The sequence below is a fragment of the Pteropus alecto genome, unplaced genomic scaffold (assembly GCF_000325575.1).
Source record: "Pteropus alecto unplaced genomic scaffold, ASM32557v1 scaffold86, whole genome shotgun sequence".
Classification (NCBI taxonomy): Eukaryota; Metazoa; Chordata; class Mammalia; order Chiroptera; family Pteropodidae; genus Pteropus; species Pteropus alecto.
Window position 1 is genome coordinate 16,443,057 of NW_006442109.1, and position 11,553 is coordinate 16,454,609.

The 11,553-nt window shown below is 34.0% G+C and overlaps 1 protein-coding gene across 5 annotated transcripts in view; it reads right to left on the reverse strand.

The window, feature by feature from the left end:
* The window catches only part of TCF12 (transcription factor 12), a 292,040-nt gene that overhangs the window by 70,892 nt on the left and 209,595 nt on the right, over window positions 1–11,553 (reverse strand). For all 5 annotated transcript variants that reach the window (XM_025038866.1, XM_006920328.3, XM_025038865.1 and 2 more), the window contains 2 exons: window positions 4,629–4,764; window positions 153–205 (listed from right to left, as the gene is read on the reverse strand). In XM_025038866.1, coding sequence (XP_024894634.1) covers window positions 153–205; window positions 4,629–4,764 — 189 coding nt within the window. The remainder of the gene's footprint in view (window positions 1–152; window positions 206–4,628; window positions 4,765–11,553) is intronic.

The window sequence follows — 11,553 nt, forward strand, 5'->3', positions numbered from 1 at the left end:
AAATGAAGATATCTCAATCAATGATTCCTTTAAGCAATGAACAGTTACTACGTGAAGTGTGCTTACTGACACTAATAGAATATATCCTTATAGCCAGCAAATATGGACCGTTTAAAATCAGTTTATCACAAAGTGAAAAAAATGGTACTTACAGAAGAAGGCAAACCAGGAGGCACCTTTCTGACTTTCTTTGCTTGCAAAGGATCTGCACATGGAAAACAGTATATTTCGTTAGCATTTATATTAGAGCAGATCAGACTTTGAATGAACAGGAAATAATTTTCCTCCTACTGTCTTTCTTGTTTTCCAATTTTTAGGAGTAAACAAGTGAATATAGGGACGGGGGCCTCATTCCAACTGGTTCAAGTGCAAAACAAATTTTCCTAATGAAGTGATATATTCTGAAATAAATATCACTTGAGTTTGGGAAGATGACAGCAAACAAAGTAAGAAAGGAAATAACAAACCAATAAGCACACATGAGGAAAGAGAATTAACATTTTTTAAGTGCCTATTATGTGCTAGGCTCCACACTAGGCACTTTACATTATTTATCTTACTTTAATTTGCAGAAGGGCATTTGGTACAACAGGTCATTTTCATAATATGACTCCTTAACAGAGACACAAATTTAGTGATCACATTGAGAAGTTGGTTTAAAAGTATACTAAACAGGCTAAAAGCTAATGCTATGCTATCCTTATTATGTTAAAAATTTGAAATAAAATTTAATAAATGAAAAATTAAGGTTATAATGTCAGAGATATGCTACATAAACTATTAACTTTATAAACTACTGTCATATATAATGCCATCCAGTACTCTTTAAGAGCATTCACCTTAATTTGTGGTTACTACTGCAACTTCAGCACTACTTATTGTGCAATTTATCCTTGGATATTTATGTTTATTTCCAAGAAATAATTACATCAAGTATTTTATGTTTCTAAGACATAAATGATTTATTAGTATGAGAATATGAGTATTTTCATATGCCCAACCAGCTCACTTGGTATTTTAATTTTATTTATCTGTAAAATTTTAAATTTTAAACTTGTCCTTATTTATCATTTTAAAAAAAGGTGATAAATACAACTTTCCAGTATTTCACAAATAATGGATCAAATTCAGGATTTTTCAGAGGGGTTCACTATTAAGATGAGAGAACACGTAACAAGTCTGATGTAAAGTACAGTATTTTTGAAAACTGTAAATATGGGAATTAAACTAGTATGGTATTTTCCTGGGTCATAAATGATATGACACAGTAAGACATGAAGTTGTTTAAAAAAAGAATGAAACCCATTTAAATTGAGAGTGGGAATCTTTGCAGTAAATATCCCAGGAGGGTACAAAGCTAACAAAGCAACTTCATAGGTAGTATGTGGAAAATTTTATACAATCAAAAAGAGAAAAAGCATTCATTAGCATCTAAGTCACTACCCCAACGGGCAGCCTAAATATCCTTGAACAAAAATGCCAAAGATAAACAACATCTGGCACACTCTATATTTATGAAACTTACAAAATTTTTGTTCTTTGTGAAGCTTTTCTAGAACCCAACTCACAACAGCATTCCTTGAGAAAAAGTCACACTCTATTTCAAGACAGTCAAATGAACTGTGCCTATTAGTCTGGAGCCCATCACTCTATTATATGTTAATTACTAGTAAACGATGCTGCTATTTAGGACAGTTTTCCCCTGCCAGCTAAATAGGAAATTTTCTTTCACCATTAGCTGCTACTATACAACTGCATACATAATGTTAAAGTAAGCTAGCTAGCTAGCTATCATTTATTTATTTATTATTTCTTCCTTCCTTCCTTCCTTCCTTCCTTCCTTCCTTCCTTCCTTCCTTCCTTCCTTCCTTCCTTCTTCCTTCCTTCCCTCCTTCCCTCCCTCCCTCCCTCCCTTCCTTCCTTCCTTCCCCGCTCTTTAATACCCCGACCCCCACTTCCACCCCTGACCAACAAGATGTTGCCATTTCCCCTTCATGAACTGGGTCTCTGAAGGCGAGGCATCTCTTCCCATGTGCTCACAGCACGCACCAGGGGCCTGGTGCACCCAGGGTATGGTCCGTGCCTCCACCTGGGGCGCGAACCTAGAACCTTCTGTATGTAAAGCAGACGTGCTAACTACTACACTATGGAGCCACCCCCCATAATGTCAAATTTAAAATCATGAATTTGGAATTCACAGTTCACTTTTGGGAGGATGAAAAGTATAATAGTTAAGAGAGTAAGCTGTTTGGATTTGAATTTCAGCTTCATCATACAGCAGCTATGAGCCTGGGCAAGTCACCTCTTTGAGCTTCAGCTACCTAAGGTGGAAAAAGGGGATAACACCTCCTGGAGTGATAAAGATAATACATGAAAGATGCTCAAGGAAGTGCCTACAGAGAGTGACACTTAATAAATTTTAGCCATTATTATTAGGCTTATATTAAAACCTGGCAAAATGATTATAAATTGGATAGATATTGTTTTGCAGAATGCTGACTGCTTAAAGCATCTAAATAACTTGAGAAGATGCTCAGATTGGTATAGATGATCTCTGAGGTCCTTTCAGCTCTAAGCTTTTATGAATAACTGCAATGCCAACAAAGAGTGGCTAAGACTGAGAAATAACAATAAAGAATAGAATAATAATCCACTAAATGATATCCACACAGGACATGAGTGGGCCTCCCTGGATACCAAGCCTTGGCTAATAAGTTACTTAGCTTCCTGGGTCTTGGTTCCTCATTTGTAACATGAGTTTACTATATAGAGTTTTTGTAAAGACGTAGTACGTACAGCACAGTACCTGGCATGGAAGAGACAATGAACAGTATCTAACATCATCATAATCAAAATAAAAATGAGTGACATTAATTTCTGGAAAGTTTGAGGTTTTACGAAATCTACCCCTGACCCAGTTATTTCAATAGTTCATTTTCTTCCTGAACTTTTAGTAATAGTACACTGGTCTACAGTACTGCTTTTTGTCACAGTATATACTCATATAACATACGAACAAAATATTTTCTAAAATATTAACATGTCTAGACTCAAATGAATGCTCCTATCTTGACTAACTCGTTTAGAGGGAAGCAAAAGGAGAGATAGAGAAGAGACACTTTACAACTTATCATTTTTTAAATAACAAAAAGTTTACTAGCTTACACCATCTGGGCTCATTCTAACGGTACATATACTAAATCATCCATAATACTGAGAGGCAGGCACATCTAATGAGAGTTCTCTGCTGAACAGGATAATTCACCATTGTGCACTTTGTCATCCTCAAGCATATTCTAGACCCAGAAACTAGGGATATTTCACCAAAATATGTTTGACAGAATAGATATATAAATTGGAGGCAGTCGACAAATATTTGTGGAATGAATATATTTTCTTTTGGTGGATTTATTTTAGAAGCTGGCCTATTCTTAATATAAACATGCTTTACAACTTCAATTTTCCTGTATAAAAGATTCTTTGGTAGGAATCACCACAAATTCCCACATTTAAACAGTGCCTGGATAAGGTGTGAGAGTACACCTGAAACTTACACTAAGTAGCAACACAAAATAGACTAACCTGGTTAGGCGACGTGTAAAAGAAATGAGGGCTGAATGCTTAACAGGTGCTGAGTTTCCTTTCGAGGTGATATTTTGGAACTAGACAGAGATGATGGTTGCACAGCATTGTGAATATACTAAATATCACTGAATTGTATACTTTAATATGATTTTGTTATGTTAATTTTACATCAATTTTTTTAAAAGTGGGAGTAGAAACAATTAATATGCAAAGAACACTGGACATGGAGTCAAAAAATCTTAAATTTTATCCTGTGTAAACCACCCACTAATTATATGAATATGTCCTCTTTTGAGCTTCAGTTTTATGTTAAATCTAGTATTATATCCACTTCAGGGTTGTTGTACTGATGAGATGAGAATGTACATAAAACCACTTTATAAACTGTTCAGCATTTTATCCATTTTAGTAAAAAAAAAAGGTGTTAATATGAGCACATAACATTTTTTAAGAGGAAAAACTAGTCCTATTTTTAAGTCCTGTTTTTCGCTATTTAGTTCTTACTCTGATGACCAAACAAGAGTATTAAATTGATTGTTTAGTAAATTGTAGGGAGCTAAAGCTCCCCAAATTCAAAAGAGTGGATTATCTCGGGAGGCCTGCTTGCATAAAAAAGAAAAAGGCTGGTTCTGTGGAATTCCAGGAAGAAGATTAAGAATAGTCGAAGGGAGTGTCGAAGGGAGTGTCGATTGTATCTTGATCTTATTATGTTATTTTGGGATATACAAAGGAACAAATTATGTATAAAAGGAGCATAAGAAATAAACTCGGAGAGACAGTTGTGAGATCTGTTCTCCCTCCTGCACCCTGTCTGCCTTCTCTTTTTTCTCAGTCCCCGCTCCCCCATTCAGGTACCTGGTTTGACTTGGTCGGCTGGTTTCCGACAGTAAATACCTGATATATTATTTTATGCAAATAAGCCCCAATATCAACATGATATCCAATAAACCAAATTTCTTCTAATTAAAAGTACAGCCAGAAGAAGAGACTAAAGGTAGGAGAGAAACATTTGTAGGATGGGATTTGTCACGTGATACACTTACCAAGTGCTGCAGAGTCATGGAGTGGTCTTCTCCTGGAACTTGTGGCAGAGAATGAGTAGTATGGTGTCCCAGGTTTTCCTGAAGAAGACAGCTGTGCTGGGCTTCCAAGCCCTAGATCTTGTCTCAGGAGGCTAGACTATAAAACAAGGCCAAGGAAACAAGTTATCTTCCCACTGATAATGATCTAAACCTGAAAATTTCATCACTTCTGAATTATTTATAGTACCTTCGAAAATGCTTTGCATTTAGGAAGCATTTCAATAAGTACTTTTTTGAGTTCTATCATCATACCACTGGTTTAAGCCTATATTTTCTTTTGCTCCATCTTTATGTTGCTTGCTTTCTAGTAATTATGCAGATCTGTACAAACTAAAGGTTGAAAGACACTTTAGTCACTTGGAGTTCCATCCTTTAATAATCATGAGTATTTTTGAAAAACAGCCACCTAGTCTTTGCTTGACTGCTTTCATGACCACATGAGGCATTCAATTCTGCTCTTTTTCTTTTCCTTTTTGGATAGCTCTCATTGTTTGAAGAGCGCCAATATTTTTAAGACTAGTCATTCCTGTTTTCTTCAATTGTGTCTCATGACATGAGTTTGAATGTCCTCCTCAACATCCCTGACACAAATCTTTGAATTTATTTTCAGTTTATCAAAGTCTCTTGTAAAATGGAATAGAGGTCAATGCACCAGATTATACAAAGTAGTTTTCAAGACTACATTTAAACAATGCATTTGTGCTTGCTCACATTGAGAAGTTAAGAGTGATCATACTCTGTTACTCTTTATTGCATATGCTGCAATTAAGTCATGTTCCTCCAATGGTATCCTTGTCCAGTTTGTGTTTTTTGGTCCCAAGTACAAGACTTAATGTTTATCTCTGACAAAATTCATCTTGTTATATTTGATTCATAATAATCATCCATTCCTGTCTTTTTTAGATTATGAGTCTGTCAACCAATGCATTTGCTAGCCTTCTAGTATACAGGCATAAAAAATGTGATAAAAAAATCAGGATGACAGGCTGAGGAGAGAAACCTAAAGCATGCTACAGTGACATCATTAGAATGTGTCAGTGCTTCACTGAAATTCAGAGATTCAGCAGCCCTGACCCGCTAACCCAGTGATGCTATTATAAAACAATGAAATTAATTTGCCAGAATTTGGTTCCAAGCTTTTTAGTAGGTGATGGAAAAAGACCTCAACTGGGAAGGGTATTGGATATACTTGAGAGGATTCTCTCAAGTGAAAAGAGCTGATTCCTCTGATACGTTTACTATCCTTCTATGACATTTTAATAGCTCTTACTGCTATCACCATACCTTTAGTAGTTGTTCTTTCAGCCACTGAGTATCATGAAAGTACTAAGAAATAAAACTCAGCTCTGGTCAGAAAGAATCAGTAGAACTTTATAACAGCAGTCATGGTAGCCTTGGCCCTGCCTCCATTCTGATAATCAAAAAAAATTCTTATTTTAGTTTATCATACTACTTAATGATGCTTAAATAATTTTTAGGTTTCAGCTTAAAAACACTGAGGTGAAATTCACATAACACAAAATTAACCATTTAAAAGTTTCCAATAAATGACATTTAGTATATTCACAACGTTGTACAACTATCACGACCTAGTTCCAAAATATTTTCATCACCTCGAAAGAAAACCCCATACTCATTAAAGTCACTTCTACTTCTCCCCTCCTTTAGCCTCTGGCAATCACTAATCTGCTTCTGCCTCTATGGCTTTACCTATTCTGAATACTTCATAAAAAATGGAATCATAAAATATATGATATTTTGTGTCTGCCTACTTTCACTTATCATAATATTTTCGAAGCTCATTCATGTTGTAGCATATGTCAATACTTCATTCCTTTTTAGGGCTGAATAATATTCCATTACGTGGCCACACTACAGTTTGTTTATCCATTCATTCATTGATGGGGCATTTTGATTGTCTCCAGCTTTGGACTACTATGAATAGTGTTGCTATGAACATTCGTATACAAGTATTTGGATACCTGTTTTCAATTCTTTTAGGTATATACTTTGGAGTAGAATTGCTGGGTCAAGTGGTAATTTTATTTTTAACCTTTTGAGAAATTGCAAAACTGTTTTCCACAGTGGCTGCACCGATTTTACATTCTCACCAGCGATGTATGAGGGTTCTAACTTCTGTATGTCATTGCTAATGCTTGTCACTTAAAAAAAAAATTATAGCCATCCTCATGGGTGTGAAGTGGTACCTTATTGTGGCATTTTTCTGCATTTCTCTAATGACTAATGATATCGAACATCTCTTCATGGGCTTGATGGCCCTTTGTATGTCTTCTTTGGAAAAACGTCTATTCAAGTCTTTTGCCCATTTTCAAATTGGGTTGTCTTTCTGCTGTGTATTGTAGAGTTCTTGTATGTTATGCTTTGAATACTAGAACCTTATGAGACATATGATTTGCAAATATTTTCTCTCATTTGTAGGTTGTCTCTTCACTTCTTGATGCCTTTTCATGCCCAAAAGTTTTTAATTTTGATGAAGTCTAATTTTTATATTTTTCTTTTGTTCCTCGTGCTTTTGCATATCTTAGAATTCATTGCCAAATCCAAGGTAATGAAGATTTACCCCAACATTTTCTTCTAAGAGTTTATAGTTTTTGTTCTTTACGTAGATCACCAATCCCCTTTGAATACATATGGTATGAGGTAGGGGTCCAACTTCATTCTTTTGTATGGTGATACCTCAGTTGTCCTAACATGGTTTGTTTATTTAGTGCTCTTGGCATTGGAATCTTTGTTGAAAATCAGTTGGTCAGAGATATTCAGGTTTATGTCTGAACTCTCAATTCTATCCAATTGGTCTATATGTTTACTTTATGCCAGTTCCATACTATTTTGATTACTGTAGCTTTGTAGTAAGTTTTGAAATTGGAAAGTATGAGTATTCCAACTTTATTCTTTTCCAGTATTGTTCTGTCTCTTTGGGGTTCCTTGAAAATACATATAAATTTGAGGATCAGGTTTTCCAATTCTGCGAAAAAAAAAAAAAAGCCACTGGAATTTCGACAGAGATTACACTAAATCTGTAGATTGATTTGGGGAGTACTGCCATCTTAACGACATTGAGTTTTCCAATCAATGAACACTGAATAGTTTTCCATTTATACAGGTCTTTAATTTCTTTTGAAGGTGCTTTGTAGTTTCCAGTGTATAAGTCTTATACCTTGTAGTTAAATTTATCAATAGGTATTTTATCCGTCTTGGTGCTACTGTAAATGAAGTTGTTTTCTTAACTTTATTTTTGGTCTGTTCATTATTAATGTATAAAAATATAACTAATTTTTGTGTTGATCTTGAATATTGTAATGTTGCTAAATTCATTTATTAGCTCTAATAGTTTTATTGTGGATTTCCTATATATGAAACTGTATCATCTGCAAACAGGGTTAGTTTTACTTCTTCTTTTCCATTTTGGATGCTTTTTATTTCATTTTGTTGTCTAAGTGTCTGCTTAAAACTTCCAGTAAAATGTTTAATGTAACTGCTGAAGGTAGACAGTCTTGTCTTGTTCTTGATCTTAAGGGGAAAGGCTTTCATGATTTTACCACTGAGCATGATATTAGTTGTGGGTTTTCATAAATGACATTTATCAAGTTGAGAAAGTTCCCTCCTGTTACTAATTTGTTAAGTGTTATCATAAAAAAGTATTGGATTTCTTCAAACGCTTTTTCTGCAGAGCTGATCACGTGATCCCTCCATTCTATTAATGAATTATAATGGCTGATTCTCATGTTGAACTACCCTTGCATTCCTGAGGTAAAACCCACCTGGTCATGGTGTATAATCCTTTTAATATACTGCTGGATTTAGGTTGCTAGTATTTTGTAGAATATTTTTACATTAATTTACAAAAAGGATATTGTTCTGTAGTTTCCCTTTTCCTGTGATATCTCTGTCTTCTATCAGGGTAATGCTCGCATACATTACACTAAAATTTCCATTGTCACACGTTTTGTATTTTTCTTTCTTTTTTGGCCATGCTAGGCATATTCAAAATTCTTCAAACAGTGATCGGAATATGGCTCTTACTATGCTAGATGGAACATATTATTACCACATTTTTGATGGCAGAGGTCATGTAACTTGAAATTTTCTTTTAAACATTAGTCTTTTAGGATGTTCCCTGTTCATTGCAAAACTGACTGTCAAGATACCATGTTTCGAGGCACCTGCTATATTTATTACTTTATCTGCTTTTCTTCATGTAGAAGGCACATATGAAACTGGTCATTGTACACATATAAACAAATATATGAGAGGAACTGAGCATTCATGTCTCTTAACAGTGCTCCTTACGACATTTCCTTGGCATATAAATTCTAATGGGTATATAACATGATAATTTATACTTGGAGTCAACAAACCATGGTCTGCAGGTCAAATTGGGCCTGTTTTTGAAAATACTTTTATTGGAAGATAGTCTCGCCCATTAATTTATGTATTAGCTATGGGTGTTTTCATGCTACAATAGAAGAGTTGAGTAGTTGCAAAAAAGAATGTATGGTCTCTGCAAAGCCTAAAATATTTACTACTTGGCTCTTTTAAGAAATGTTTATGAATCCCTTATGTAATACTTTAGTGGAGGAACAAAGGACTGAATTTTGATGATGGTGAAGAAGTGTGTCTGCTTAAGTTATAAGATAAACTTTCAGATGAATAAAATGTAGCCGGCACATTATTTCTTCAAAGAAGTCAAATAATAGTCATAATAAAGACTAATAGAGACATCAAATAATCTAAATTGTGAACAGGAAAGCACATTTCTTATATTTCTAAAAGTAGATAAATATTTACAAAAACTTTGATGTCCTGGAAACAGTATGGGCTTTGGAGTTAACTACCCTGAGTTCAAATCCTGATTGTATGCTTCTGGGCAAATTATCTAACATTAATGTGTCTGTTTCCTTTTTTATTAATGGGTATATTACTAATTAGCTCACAGCACTGCTGGGAGAAGTAAATAAGGCTTAAGTAAAAGTGAGTATAACTTAGGCCCTAGAAAACAAAACAAAAAAACCCTCAATTTCATTTTTTCTTTTCCCATAGATGACCACATTCTAAGTATCACAGAAGAATGAAAATAAGATGAATGTCATTTTAAATTCTGTTTCCTGGGCACAAAATCTTTGTCGTAAGTAAGGAGACCTTGTGTGCACTGAATCAAAGCTGGTTAAGTTACAACTCCCAATGACTACAATATAGGCTCTTTCCACTCAATACACCAAAACTAGAAATAGGAAAGAGAATATAGTCTCCTAGAGAGAGGGTTGACAGTTAGAGGCTAAATCCAAAGAGTAGTGTGGCAGATTCAAACTGTTTCAATCTAAATCAAGAATAAATTGAAAAATGCCAACTTATTCTTTAAAATGACTCAGCAAGTGTATATTTGTGTGTATAAATCCACATATATAGCACACAAACATATATAAACACATCCTGAGTCAAAGAAAAGGAATGTATGTACAAATGTGGTAAAATGTTAATGAAACTTACTTAATGAACACACGGATGCTCACTGTACTATCCTTATACCTCTTCCACGGATTTGTAATTTTTCAAAATAAAAAGTTGGAGAAACGCAGAATAAATATCAAGGACCCACTAGTACACTTTCAAATGTATTATCTCAGTTAATGTTTACGGCAATCTCAATTATTATATGGATTTTATCTTATGCAGATAGCAAGTAGTAGAACCCTAATTTGAATCTAGGTCTGTTTCAGAGGCTCTTTCTGCTCAATACACCAAAACTTCTACAATAGTCTAGGAACCCAATTATCATTTATAAGATTGTTAACTAACTGTACATGAATTTGTGGATTATAATCCTAAAGCTGAGTTACCTATAGGACACATACTGCTAGATTTTGAACATATGCATAAGAACAACAAGATTTTTTAGGAAAAAAAGTTTACTTGTTACCAATTTTAATGTTGCTGAAACTTTTCCTTAATATAAACAAATGTGGAGATGTGGTTAGGAAATATCTTGTCTTCTTTCTATAGTGAATGTTAATGTAGAAAAAATGCAGAAGCTGTTCTTCATTCAGCTGTCCCAATAAATAACCATTCCTCCCTATTTTATTCATATAATGAGCTACAGATTAGGCAAAGTAAAAGGAATTGTTTCTTTTTGAGAACACAAGATGATATTTTTATCCTGTTAACTAAAATAAACCATTCAGTCCTATAAGAAATGCAAAAGGAGTTTAACACAAGGTTTTCTCCACAAAGACTTGATATTCTAGGAAATAATACTCATGAAACTAATGGAGAATACGACTAAAAAATCAAGGGCTAAACTATATAAGCCTAACATTTTGATATTCTACCACTAACAAATTCATATATTTTTCCTTTGTTTGATTCTTCAAACATTTTGGTAACACTAAAGCACACATAATATACTAATTTCTTCCTTAAAATAAAATTACATAGCTCACATTATTGATTTTTCTGCCTGCATAAAACAAATGAGAAACATTATTGATTACCACTGATCTTGTCCTGGAGGTATCTCAGGCAGAAAGAATAAAAAAGCATCCCAGAGGATACAGAACTAGGCAAAGCAGTTTTATTCTGGCTGTCTTATTCAAAGCAAAATTAGAATTCTGAAACAACATAGCACTACATTTCTTATCACATGCTTAGAAAAGAATCTTTTTTTATAGTCATCAAAAAGCTCATCTGTGAAAAATATATCTAATTACTGAAGAATAATCAATGAAGGGTTATCCCTAAAACACTAATATAGCCAAGATTATTGTAATAAAATCGACAGCAAGTAAGTTTTATTTTGAATTACATATGACAAACTTCTAGCCAGTAAATAAAAATTCCCATTTCTTTATAAGGAACTTTAGTAAAGTAT